Source organism: Myzus persicae, unplaced genomic scaffold (genome assembly GCF_001856785.1).
Source record: "Myzus persicae strain clone G006 unplaced genomic scaffold, MPER_G0061.0, whole genome shotgun sequence".
NCBI classification, from domain to species: Eukaryota; Metazoa; Arthropoda; class Insecta; order Hemiptera; family Aphididae; genus Myzus; species Myzus persicae.
The window spans coordinates 114,296-129,443 of NW_019104113.1; the positions used below are offsets into that span (position 1 = coordinate 114,296).

General features: G+C 33.5%; 1 protein-coding gene across 1 annotated transcript in view; it reads right to left on the reverse strand.

Annotated features, from left to right (window-relative positions):
* Window positions 1–13,378, reverse strand: part of LOC111038879 (lachesin-like) — a gene marked incomplete at its 5' end in the record, with an annotated part of 121,306 nt that extends 107,928 nt beyond the window's left edge. The window contains one exon of the mRNA XM_022322141.1: window positions 13,171–13,378. Within this exon, the coding sequence (XP_022177833.1) occupies window positions 13,171–13,378 (208 nt within the window). The remainder of the gene's footprint in view (window positions 1–13,170) is intronic.
* Between the last annotated feature and the right edge of the window lie 1,770 nt (window positions 13,379–15,148).

The window sequence follows — 15,148 nt, forward strand, 5'->3', positions numbered from 1 at the left end:
CACATTTTTCCAAGTACTTAGTTTGACGAGGAACCTCACTTCTCCATTTCGAGTCGGCAGTAGAATAGCAATCGTTGGCCAGTCTTTTTGGCTTAAGACTTTGGTACGTATCGACGGGCGGGTAATACAGCGTACACATCAAACGAACTTCACGTTAACGCATCATCCCCGATACATAAATGAAAATAAGAGAGGGCGAAGAAAACACAATAATTCGTTTTAATGTGTACAACAGGAGTGAGTATGGTCATAAGACTGTAAGCTTAATAAAAATATACGTATAATATTATTCCTCGGAAATTCGTTAATTATTGTATTATCCGTAAATGTAGATTTCTTTGTACATACATATTTAAAAGTAAAACAGTTATCAAAGGTTTCTAATTTGTATATTACAAATTTACATGTTACACATATTGACATTTAACACAATTAATTCAAATTTCACCGTTAGGCGTCTAAAAGTTTTTTCTAATTTATTATTTGATATTATTGGTAACGTATTAAATTCAAGTATTCGTAATTAGTTATTATGACTACCTACACATTTAATTATTATTATTTCGTCCTTAAAGCTTTTGATGCTTTATCACCTCTGATAATTATTAATTATAATCATTCAAACTGTCTCGGGACAATATCTCGTTCGGATTAATTAATACAAATATAAATAGGTGTTTTGGTAGTTAGACTTTGTTTGTTTTAAAACATAATTTGATGTATCATACCTCACCCATTCTAAAACAACTTTAAATATTTTAGTATTTGACGATTGCCGTTTAACTCTCTTTTTGAAATAATTTCAAATTTATGAAATTAAAATGTTAAAAAAATGTATTCAAGTAACATCTTAAAATTGAGAAATACATACAAATTAATGATTATTACGGTACTTGTACGCCTTTTACTTATTAAGTAGTTTTATAATAAAAGGCAAATGACGACGGCGCCGAGATAGTATGCGTCTGATTAAAGTCATTTGTTATTTGAGTCAGCGGTGCGGGACTCTTCAATGTTTAGCCGAAGTTTCATTCGAGTTATTGATCGTTTAGTTATTGACGTTTAATTAAGGACATTCATTGAGACACCGATTCACAGTGACTTGGGCTGATGATTACATTTTGTTTTCTTAGATTTTGATTTGATTTGTGATTGTGATTTCAACTAATATACATTCATACGCCGATTGCAATAATACCCAAATATTTAGTCACCAGAAGCCGTTATTTTAGATTTCGTCATATTTTGAAAGTAATAATAATATATGTGTATAATTTGCTCTTCTAAATATTGTAATGATATCAGCGTATGATGGAGGGGTAATACACGCCGGCCGGTGTAAAATGTATACTGAAGATTGGAGTCATAACCAGTGATTTTTTGCCACATCTGACGACTTGAAATTCGTCGTCGCGATAGTTGCGATAGGGTTTGAAAGATTTACGGATTCAGTTTTTATAGTACATACTAGCAAAATTTTATGAAGTTAGGTCACATTAATATGGGTTAAATAGTTGTCAAACGAGGTATAATTATATACAAATAAATCTAGAAAAATCTAAAATCAAGTCATTATTATGCCCAAGAACAACAAATTAATGTATATTATTATTACAGATGTCAATATGCCACTATGTTATGTTGTCATTATTATAATTATCTTTAATCAAACCGATCAAAATCATTAGAAACCTATGCATTTTTTTCTAAGTGCCATTATTAAAAAAAAAAAAATATTAAATCTACGATTATTGAAATGTATTAAATCAAAGATTTAGGGTTCACCTCGATACACTTAGATTTCAGCCAATTGGGATGATAGATTTGGTGGTTCACCCGGGCAACAAGAGGCATGAGGCATGAGACATGGTTTTATGTTTTTGAACGGAAAACTACCGAGTCTATCCATTTAGACTAGCACCGATAGGTCAAGATAAATGGCCAGATTGCGAAATAATCAACACGTATGGACAGTGTGAAATCTTGATACTATATTGTCGGAAGTAGAGCAGCGTAATCAGTGATAGTGGATTGTCGTAATGGCTTCTTCTTAACGGGCAAAACCGTAAGATTCGCCTAGTATGTTGGCACTGGGTTGAATTTGGCACATGCACTGCTGTCTTACGTCAAGCAGTACGAAAATCCACAAAAACGGTAAAAACAACTTTTAATAACAATATTTTAGTACATGTAACATCTAATCACACTTGGGCCGATTAAACTCTCGATCAAAAATTGAAAGGAGCTGTCATCCAGATTTCCAAAAGACGTCTATATCAGGGATGGCAAATCCATGGCACACATGCCCGAGGTGGTACGCGAAAAAAATTGAAATATTTTTATTAAAAATAAAATGTTAAAATAAATAATTAACAAAATAATATTATTGTAATTGTATGTACCTAAACTAACCTTTTGTATACTAATATATTAATTATACAATCAAATGAAGATGATTTTTTTTTTACAATATCGAATATAACAAAATATTTTAGTTTTTTTTTTATATTTCACGGCACGCTCGAAGAAAAAAAAGGTAATTTTTGGCACATGGTGTTCGAAAGGATCGCCACCCTAGGTCTATATGTTTATCCTGGGCTACGGCTATAATCTCTGATGGGTGTATGAAAAAATCGTGACGTACTGAAATTCGGTCTTAGTTTTATACGTAGTCAACGTCCTCAAACTTCTCCTGCAGATGTTTGCGGCCGTGATTATGGGGCCGCAGTTGAAACATTGGTGATGCTGGTAAACTATGAGATGACGATGATTATAATTATAATAAAAACCATCGTCGACTAAGCGAAATTAGCCCATCGACACCACACTACTGCAGTAATGTGCCGACCGTTGCGGTGGTGGCGGTGGCGACGTCGAGACACGCGAGCTGTTTCGGTGGCGGTGGATGTAATGCACTATACCCGCATAGTTATCGTCTGGGAGTATGACCGGGGGGGGGGGGATATGGTGATGATGGTGGCGAAGACATGCCTGCGAAACTTTCGTTTACTCTGCAAGCAAAGTTTTGCGAGGTGTCGTCGAGAGGGGTTAGCGGACGACGGGTGTGTGGCACACACACACACACACACACACACACACACACACACACACACACACACACACAGGCACGTGGTACCAGTAGCACAGTATAACGAGTTATTCCTCACTCGAATCCGACGGCCGCGTGAGTACGAGGGAGAGCGCCAAACATAATGGACCAGAACTAAGCCACCTAAACGACGGTCTCCATTAACAAATTAACCTTTACTTTGTTTGCCAACACTGTACCCGCCACCCCACTCGTACAATATAATAGTAATAGTAATAATATTATATTATCATTAGATTATTAAGATCATAGCGATAATGATAATAATAATAATAATAACAATCATTCGACAGGACACTGCAGTGTGGTCGGAAGAGCCCTATACAAGAGCCATACTGGACCTACCATTATGTTGTTATGTATATATATATATATAAATGTGCTATAGGTAACGCGCTAGACGTAAGTCCGCACACCGGAGGAGTTTAAGTATACAGTTGGTAGAGGAGACCGGATAATTGTTCGGTGGAGTGGGGGGGGGGGAGTTAAGGTACTTTTGTTGTTATAATATAACCGGAAGAAAGCGACGACGTGCCGGCCAAAGTCTTTTGGAACACCTCACGTCAGCAAGATTATATAACGTGCGTAATCTATATTGTATAATATACAGTGTAGCTTCTGGTTATACCATATACGCGGTTAGTTGGCCAATTATTAGCTTGAACGTTTAAAACGTGACGACGATACGGTAGTATCTTTAATGGTCTATTTACGGTCTAATGGGACATCATATTTGTATGATAAACATAGTGATTCTTTTAACAGCGATCGTTTATTATTAATATTACATTTAGAAAAGAATCAACTGTTCTAAGTATTTGAAACTTAAGATATTATATACAAAAGTTTATCATTTTACATTACGGTCATCGTTTTTTTTTTGTTTGGGTGAGTGAGGGGTATATTTTTTTAATTTTATGTTTTATCGATTATTATTGTTTTTATTTAATACTCATACTATATTATAAAATTTAACAGAGACCCCAAATGATAATATCCTTCCTAATCTTAATATTTTATTTTGTTAGAATGTAAAACATTTAAATAATAATCATCCAAATGATTTACTAATGAGTCCATGCCCATAATACGCTAATATAATATGTCATTTATATTTTCTTATGGTGTTATAAAAATGATAATGGCATCTATAATCATGTTAATGTTTCAACGTAAAAACATTTTATGAAATACTAAAATAATAGTTATAAAAATAAATAAATTAAAATGTATAATTTTTAAAAACATTACCTCGTGCATATTATTCCAATTTATCTCAATTCCCGAATATTTCAAAGTGTTAAATTTAATATCGTGTTTATTCGATGAAGTTAAGTTGGTTAGGTACTGAAGTATTAATAAATAAATATTGTTTTTTACGTTGTTGGTTTAGTAAAAATTTAATAAAAAAATGTGTATTTAAATGATAAATAAAATAATATTTACATAAAAACAACTGAATAATCATATTAATAAAGAAGTAGGTACATAAGAAATGTATAAATCGACCCTTAAATACCATTTAAATTGTTTTCATTTTTTACCTTTATAAAACATTTGCTTAAGTGTTCTGTAAGATGGCAGATATTTTTTAATCTTATGTTCGAGGTGGCGCAATGAAGGAAATCGTCGAAACGTTAATAATATATAACAGACATTTTTAACACCGTTAGTTATATATAATAACCACCTTGAACAAAAAACAGTGTACTACTCGTAAAGTATGAACAATAGTTATTCTATTTTTTTATAGATAGTGAAGAGCACGATTGGAAAACGTTTGAATTCGCTTAACAGCCGAACATCGAGTCAGAAATAGCTGAAATCTGGTAAATAGCTGACAACAATTGTGCGTACACAGCGGAAAATGAAATATATAATCATGTGGTAATAAAATAAACAGGCGCAAGCCGAATAGCCTAGAAATAAAAATTATTATGGTCGGAAAATAAAAATTCAAAATTCTATATTGACGGTGGAAATGGATATAATAATTATTAGTATTAGACACGTTTTCACGATTAGTGCCGGAATGGTACCAATGTGAACACCGTGGATGTGCTATCATTTTAGACGTACACGCCAAACACGATTATGTCATTTGCCATCGAGATGTTGTTGGAAGCAGGCGAAATGCGGTTAAAAGCCGAAGCAGCGGCTGGCTAGGGACTTTCAGAATTATAAATAATAAATAATATGCAAGACGTATATACAGCGTATATGCGACGAATGACAGGCTATAGACAACAATAATAGTTATATAACTTAATTGCAAAATCTCGGTGAATAAATAACTGTCCGAATGACACTATACATAGTGACATAACCATAGAGATTTCAAAGGGATTTGAACGAGATGCTCGGTCTAAGATTTCCAGGGACGACGAACAAAATCAAAGCCCAGACATAAATCTGCGTCGATGTTATAAAACGAAGTAACGAGTTTTTAGTCATTAATCTAAGTGGGTGATCCACCGCAGTAAATTTAGCCACGCGACATCATCAGACATCGATACAATGAGATTTTTGGATGACTGTTACACAATGTTGGAACAAACATTTGTCGGACTTTATTTTCACCCGGAGGGGATCAAATTCCGAACTTCCAATTTTGCTTTGCCAAGACCATTCGAACCGCGCAAGTGTTGTTGATGGTACATGGCGTTTATGCTAAAAATGTTTTAACCGATTTGATGATTGACTGTTGGACAATTTTAATTTGGAGGTTTCTGTCACCAGTAGATAAATCATAAAATGCAACTATTTGTTCTGTATTTTTTTAGGCTATACTACACACTCATTTTATTTGTTATTTGTTATTTGTTATTTATGCTGATTAAATTGTCAACTATATCATAATATATCTAATATTGTGTTTTGTCAAACAGTAGATATTTTACTTTCGTAGATAGTTTTCTTGAAACATTTGTATTAATACGAATAATTATCATGCATTTATATAGTTAGGAATTAAGAAATTTATTGAATTGCTTGTGTATATTATCATGATTTATTTTATATATAGTAATTATATATATATATATAGTATAAAACGATTTAGGTTACAATACTTTATTTAAAAAAATCTTAAATCATTTTGTGATATTAATAATAGTAAAAACCAGTTTTGAGATTTTATTTTGTAACCCAAAACTATAAAACATTTCCACAACTATTAAAATAAAATCCGTATTTCCAAGAAATAAATATATTAGATTTTTTGAAGATATTTATTTTAGTTTTCTTCATTTTTATTTTTAAATTTAGTTACAAATTCGAAATAGTAATAATATAAATAGAAAAACGTGTTTAGCATAAATAAAAAAATTACAACAATATAAACAGCTGTATTATGTTGCCCAATATTGTGATATTTTATAGTGATTTTTTTTGTTCAACCAATAGTGTTTTGAATTTTTAGATTGCGATTGGACATTTTATTTAAAGCTCTCGTTTTTCAATAATTTATAATATAATATATTAGTTGAGAGGTTAAGTCGTTACGTTCTATTTTTGTCATCTTACAAGTACTAACAATATTGACTATATAATTACAAAACGAATTTAAAACATTTCTGACCGAGTCGTATTCGATAGTTGGTGGCATGAAATGTTTATTTTTTTTCATTCCAATGTTAAATAAAAACACTTGACTAACAGTCTTGTTAAAATAAACAGAAAATACGAAAAAGTCGACAGAAAAACTTTCGAGGAAGAATAGACAATTTACCGGTAGTTGAAAATTAGTCAGTTGGTACAAATGTGATTAAACCTCCTTTAACTGAAACTTATTCACAGATGTTATAGTAGTTGCTTGTGTATTTTTTTCACATTTAATTGAAATGGCTATTTTTCCCCGACAGATATTTAATTAAATTTTATCTAATAGTTTATTATTGAATAATAAAGTTTGATTAGATACGGATAAACATGAATACCTATACAAGTAAATTAAAAATCAAATTGTATGGCACTAGTTGTAGAACATGCATAATATATATTTTATCATATTGTTTTAATTGTTCAAAAAAACTTGAATATCAGCGTGTTCATAAAGTAATTGAAATAAACTACCTGTACGTTCACTTGGTGGGGGGGGGGGGGGGTGTATAGAATACGCATACTTCTTGTTGTACTACAGCAATATCACACGTATTAATTACACTGAACGAAACTACAAAACGTTTCTGAATAAACTCTGTGTTATTGATTCTATCGAGGATGAAAATATTTACGTTTATGCATGTTTCAATTCGTGTTATTTTGAAATGTTAATGGTCGCTCATTTTATTACAAACGTGTATAATTTAATAATCGAGGAGGACGCTTATAGTGTTTTAATATCAACATAAAAATTAAACCTGCATTATTATACTCTTGTCGATATGATAAAAACTGATAAATCTTGTACCACTGGGTTTCTACCGAATAGACAGAGTTTTATTAAAAATTCTACGAATAATTTGAATAGCGGGAAGTGACTTTGTCGTCTGTTCGACGAGTTAACTCTGCATACATATTATATAATATTAGAGTATATTGCATTATATTATATTATGTGTCGTACTACAACAACGACTTTTACGTTAAGACCAGAAAGTGGCACAGTGGTAATCGCACACAGTACACCTATTATCACCACGATATATCATATATATATAACACTTATTGCGAGGATCTTGACGCGTAAACTTCGTCTTTAAATCGACCAGGTGGTGCGTTACAATAATGTTTCTGTTGTACATGTGAATCATTATAATATACACCCATATATTAGAATACGTGTCAACACAATATTAGATACCAGCCGTCGTAGACAAGTCGTTTATGACGTGCTACTTTTGAGATCACCGTAGTTGTAGTTGCAGTGATCGTGTGGTTTTGTTTCACAACAGTTTTGGATCGACGCCAACACACTATTATTACGCCCATTGTCGCGCTCAGGCAACGCTGCACAGACATGTGCGCAGCACCCCGAAATTATGCGAAAACATAACTTCCGATTATTGTAATACTATCCAGCGAGTGCGCATATTATACCGTCGGCGTGAAGGGTATTATGTTATAAACGTGCCCGGAAATTATCTCTCGAAATTTTATACGATATTGAACACGGTAGGTGGCTACGCCGGTAAACGCTGGGAGCATATACATCATGCACGATATTGTTATAATAATTGCACGAGTGTGTGTCTTATTAATTATTTAGTCGAGTCGAGTCGTACGTAGATAAATATGTGTACAAAGACAGCGTAAAACATTTCAAAGAAGGTATTATTGCTGCATATAATTATCGGGCGCCCCCGTTACGCGCAGAATTATCTCATATGCAAATTATTCGCAGAGTCAACAATTAACAACTAGTGTAGAGAACACGCTGCTCGCTATTCTCGTGCACGCGCACTTATATCGAAAACCGGCTGTATGGCTTTTAATTAAACGACGATACCTGATGACGTGCAATTATACGCGATACGGACTTGAGTTATTATTTTTTTTTTTACGCACTCTGTGTGCACACTCGTACCGCGAGTGTCTTCGTCAGAATATAGCACTTTCGGTAGCCGAACCGTATAAACGCGATTCGATTAAACTCGTGTACTTGTGGGGTTGTACGAAGACGCGCCGAGTCGTCATGCTCGTTGGTTCGTTTTTTTGTTTTCGTAGCACGGCGCTCTGAGTATGCAATTTAACAGCGCGCCGCGGTGCCGTTGTTCCGTCTCCCACTCACACAGTCGTTACCACCGAACGGCCACAAAAAACGTCATAATATTACTGTTAGAATGAATTTTATCATTACAATTCACATGAAATTGCTATTATTATAAATTGTATTTTTGTGTATCGATTTCGCTTTTTATTGATTTACTCTACCGTCGACCGTACACAAGACCCACGTTTCAACTACGAGCTTTTATATAAGAACTAAAAAATATCATTGATTCAACATTTTAGGAAATCGATTTTATTCACCTGTTTTGGGATTAGATAAGTACTTTATTATCTAAATAATTATAAAGATAGTACAACAGATAATTATCTAGATAAGGATAATAGATAACTAAATAAATATTTATTTAGATAAAAAAGATCATTTTTTCAAGAATATTTAAATCTGACTTTTTAAGAGTGTGCATTGCTACTACTTGTATATGGTTTAAACACAGATAATATGCTTAAATGAAAGTTTGTAATAGACTTCATTATTAGTGAACAATTGAAATCAATAATTCATTTTTAAAATTAAATATTTAATAATTATAATGATATAATTTTAAATGAAAGAACACTTTGTTTGATGTTAAATATTTTATATCATAAATAAAGTATAGTTTGATAATATGAATATTATTTACAGTTTCAAAGCTCAATTCATTATATAAATTATAAATAGTTTCATAAAAATAACAAATATTTAAATAAAAATAAGTAAAATATTTTTATTATAAATTACAATATAAATTACCTACAAGATATCTTATATTATTTTGTCAAAAAATGCGATAAATTATTTTTGTTTATGCTTCACTATGAAACCCGTAGTCCTCATGGTTAATGTGCCGAAAAAAGTAGATAAAAAATGTTGTTATAATAACGAAGAAAAGAAAAAAAATATTTACTCTGCTTATACGTGTGTTATAGTTAAGTAGTTACACTCCTTTGATTTCTTCTTTTTATTTCCCCTTTATCGAAAAAGATATTTGCCGTCTGCAGTCTATAACACCATTGCCAAAAACGTATGACTAGGTAGTCCTAATCTAACGTTGAATTGCCTATTTGATTGTGTGCACCGAAGGGCCGCTATCCAAATTTTATAAAAGGTCGTACAAATGTATACAAATTACGTAATAAACGAACGTTAGAATGCCCATTATAGTTATTTGATCCATAAAAACACATACACAATTGGCGTGAGAAAAACGACTCAAATAATATTAGGAATTTAATCGTCAATAATACAATCCAAGCACGTATTCCTCCTTTACGTCTTGTAATATTTTATTTTTACATTTATTTTACGTGGCTCGAAGATTTTTTGCACTTGTGGTACGGAAAAAACCTAGAAAATCCTCTAGAACAGTGCATGTATATAAATATAATACGAATCTAAATACTACGACTTTGTAACAGATAAGCTCTTGGTTGACTTCATAAACGGTTTAAACACACACACACACACACACACACACACACACACACACACACACACACACACACACGCATGTACGCATGCCGAAACATGATTTTCTAGGTCAAAGTGGTTGTTATAGGTTTATGCGTGCACATAAATCTAATAGATACGAAAACTAAGTGGGTAATTTAATACGTGTAGGTATGGAACAGCGTGCGCGTGAAAACGGACAGTGCGTGTGTGTTAGAGGTAAATTCAAAGTGTCGATACTTAAATAAACCTCGAAAACGATTCCGGTGTAATAAGTACATCGATTTAAATAGGTTAACTTATATATATATATATATATATATACGACAATGAACGTTAGTACTTAAATCGCTCGCATATGTATTAATGATTTAATGGTTAGGTAATGTTGTTATTATATTTTATCATCTGGAAAAATCGGTATTGGCAAATACGTGTGCAATATGGGCAAATGAGCTCCGGAGGCGGTCAAAGACGAAACATAACGACGTTATTGTTAATGAATAATGACAATATGCATGTACGATGTTATTATTATGCTCGGAGGACCTGACAATAACGTCGAATGCTAATATTATATTCTCTGGGAAAAATATCCGAATAAAACATACGCGTGTATAGATTATATTATTATAACAATAAAAAATACGAAAAACGGACGAATATAGATGGAAATCCACCGTTTGATTGGTTGTTTACGTCGTTATTGTTGATTGCCGTCATCGCGATGTCATGTGACCGAACCGTTGTTAACACAGTGTTACAGACATGCACATTATTATGCCGGCGGTGCCTAACAGGTGAGTATATACTTCAAAAACGAAACAAAAACACAATGAAAACAAAATATATCATATAATATACGTTATTGGCGGGTCATACTTGACGTCCGGGCGGGTTTCATGTTAATATTATAAAATATAATGTATTATATTTTGCCATATTGTATTCAAGTTACAATTATTATTATTTATCGTGCCGATGGTATTCCGAAAGGCAAAGGACGCTCATCGACGCATAACGTTGTACACGTCAATATTATACGCACTGTATTATTATCGTCGCCGTGGGATTTTTTTTTTTGTGAGCCGTCGATCCCCGGACGGGGAGGAGGATGTGGAGCGATTCGCATTGTGCGCTTTATTCGGTTTAACGTGTATAACGTGTATAATGTATTTATTTTTAGTTTTGTCGTTGTAGTAAATAATGATTTCGATGTAATACTGAGTAGTCGAGTTTTGTACTTGAAGTCTACACGTACACACACACGCACACACGCACACACACACACACACACACCCTGCTCGGTCGTTTTTAACGCTCCGGTGCAACGTAACCGTATTGCCATGCACAAAAGGTTTGATTTAATTAATTATATTATATATACATATTGTATCGACGTGACACGAACAAGCGCAACGTGCCCCTATAGTATTACTGTCATTATAATATTACATGCGTACAAATGTTCAAGTACCTACGGCTACGATATTGTATTATGCGTTTTACTACCACAGCGGTGGAAATAACTGTTGCGTGCGTCCAATACACCGTCGTTTCAGTGGCCGAGACACGTGTGTGGGGGGGGGGGGGTTAGGGGTGGAGGTGACGGAACGTGTGCACTCGGTTGCAGGTCGGCGACGAGACCCGAGATAATAGCACGTGACTCCGGGTGATCGTATGTCGTCGTCTTCATCATGACTGTCGGAAAACGGCCGGAAGGCAATTATATAAAGTTACGAATTTTCAACGGATCTCGTGATGTAGTTTTGGATCGACTCAGACATCGTGACGCTTAATCGACGAAACTATTTCTGAATACTTTGAGTTTGTGGGCAACTCATAAGCTCGTAAACATACGTTCACACAAACACATCTGCCCACATGCATTTTGGCGTAACTGACAGATCTTAAAGTTTAACATCAATGTTCGCTGCAGATGGTTCCCGAAAAATGGGATGTTTTCATCGTATTGTGAAATAACAGTAAATATATACCTTTTTTTTATCAATAATTATGAAAGCATAAACTAAAATAAAACCCTTCGAGTAATTTGAGGAAGTCAAAATATTAAAGATTTTTTAACTTTCAATATAATAAGCGATACCTAGCATATTACATCCTAACGAGTTGCTTTTTTGCAATTAAATTATAGTCGTTTTAATTAAGCGTATGTAGTTTATTGATTGTTTTTGACAAAAAATCAAATACAAATCTAGTAACTGATTTTACGAAATATATAAAAATATTTCACATACCAAGTTAAGTGAATATAGGTCAAACATATTGTTCAATTATAAAAAGGCGTACGAGTAGAAGGAGTTCGGGTATCCAAGGCTGTAATTAGTAAGAAAATATGTCATGGGCTTATTCATATTTTGTTACCAATATCTTTATTGACTTTTGATTGTAATAACATATAATTACTGAAGTAATCCGACTTCCATTGGTTACACCGAAGGAGTCTTCAAACTTTATTACCCGAGGACCATATATAAAATTAAAAACTGTGCAATATGGGAATGCGATGTACATTCTAAGTAACCAGTCGCAAAAATGCAATGATTGTTACGGTTAGGAGAAGCCGTTGATTAGATAAGTGTAAACATATATTTAAGTATAACGTAATACATTTTCAATATTTAAAAAATGAACTGTACCTATATAGTTATGTTAAATATTTTAATGGAAGACTATAATATTGTGTTAAAAAAAAAAAAAAAAAACATTGATATAGGTATTAGGTATATTATTATTAACGAGATGATATTATGATAGTTTGTTCTGTGTCGGAAGTGGTCCTTGGGGCGTAATTGGAGACTACTAGGTTACGCCCTCGAAGATAATGGTGTAATACTCTATTTATAATATAATAGTATTTTTTGTTTTGTCCACTTACCTAAGACGTCTAAACAACTGATTTGTTTTTGCATTTCGATCGTGTTTACTTGGCACATGTAACAGCCTTTGTCAGTTTCCTCCACGTCTCGTATATGTAAATACCAAGTTCTGTAATTCTCATGACTTACGCTAAATCGACCGTTTGAAGCAACTACACGCTCGTGAAACGTTAATATTGTTTGATCTTCGGCTTTCATCCAACCGATCTAAAAGAAAATATTAAAAACTTAAAATCATGATTTTAAACCATAATAAATGGTACGATTTTTTTATTTTTTATAACTCTTCTACATCATGGCACATGTGCTTTCGTCTGATATATTGATACGATTTGTTGTATTTATACGAGAGTCGTAACTTGAAAAACAAGTAATAGAATTATTGTGTTTTATTCTTAAACGTTATCGATTTAACGATTGATATTGTCAATATTTCATGTAATTATAATTATTGTGTTTTCAAACTTTGATCATTCCGCATTTGTTTTACATTCATTCTGTTAAATTTTATATGTTTCATTAAAAACTTCAATGTCTTCAAATAAAAAGTTTTAACGAACTGAATTCAATGCAAATATATTTTACTTGCGGTTTCGAATGGTATATTTTAAAAATAATGTTCTTCAAAGAAAATTAAATAATCGTATTATCGTTATATCCCAACAACGTGGGTGTAAGAACAAAATTAATTAAAACAAACTAAAAAACCATTCAGGAGTAAATTTCAACGTTAATTCGAAAGTGTGTTACTTGTGTTTGTGTGCTATATACTGAGTTAGGTTACGTGTTAATTGTTTGTTTTGGAACGGCTATTCGAGCGATATGTGGGATATTGCTGAGTTGTCAATAATTAGTAGGAACTAGGAAGTATAAATGGGTGGAGTGCAAATAATATTATTTATTCAAATATACGAGCAGAGCGATAAATGGTGACATAAAATCGATTTTTATTTTTTACGGCAAAGTATACCTACAAAAATGACTTCTTAAGTACGAATAGCGGCCGCCGATATTTAGTTGACGGCGATTTCGACAAATGTCTTCGTCGCCACTGGCATGACGTTTTAACAATAGTGCTGCTGAGTATCGTTGGAGGCACTTGGTCGTAAAAATAAAAAAAATCTCTACGATATCAATTTCCACGGCGTATTCCGTTATGCTCGCGTTTACTAGAAACGGTATATACGCGACAATAATAACCATAAAATAGCGTTAGAGTCAAATAAACGTATAAAATATATATAATATGTATAAAAAAATTAACGATGAAAACCATTTTATCGTAGGGGCTAGAGTGTTGGAGTGAAAGAGAGAGAGAGAGAGAGAGAGAGAGAGAGAGAGAGAGAGAGGTAGTTTAATTCTATACAGATTCAATACGATCTCGTATATCAGGGCCCAGGGGGTTGTGAGGTTTGGCTGTGTCATGAAGGGTTGAAGTCACATACGTAAATAATATTATGATGCAACACGTCTGGATTTTTTTTTATTATTGCGTGTTGTACGGACCCGGTCGTCTAGTATTGTATTAGAATGCCTTCCTTACGCGACCCATCGACTAACGGACGTGTTTGACGTCATCGGTTCGCCTCCACCTCACGGGAACGATGTGCGCGTTAGGTCGGGAGCGGAAACAAAAACGGAAGGACGGACGAAATCGAATTAGGCCTGTGTGTGTGTGTGTGTGTGTGTGTGTGTGTGCGTGTGTGCGTGTGTGTATCTGCTGGGACGGACTCGTAACGTGATTTGTCCGGTCATCACGAGCGACGGAAAATTACCGTTCAGCCGCCTCACGCGCGGACGTCCGCCGCCGGAAGTAATGGGCAAGTTTTGCACTAGCTGGCAAACGTCAACTGCGTACATTATTATTATTATTATTATTATTATTGCGCAATTACACCATGTTTCATAATATTTTAAAATCGTGTACACCGAGAATATATGCGTTGCGTTTTGTGAAATTCAATAGCACCGTTCTAG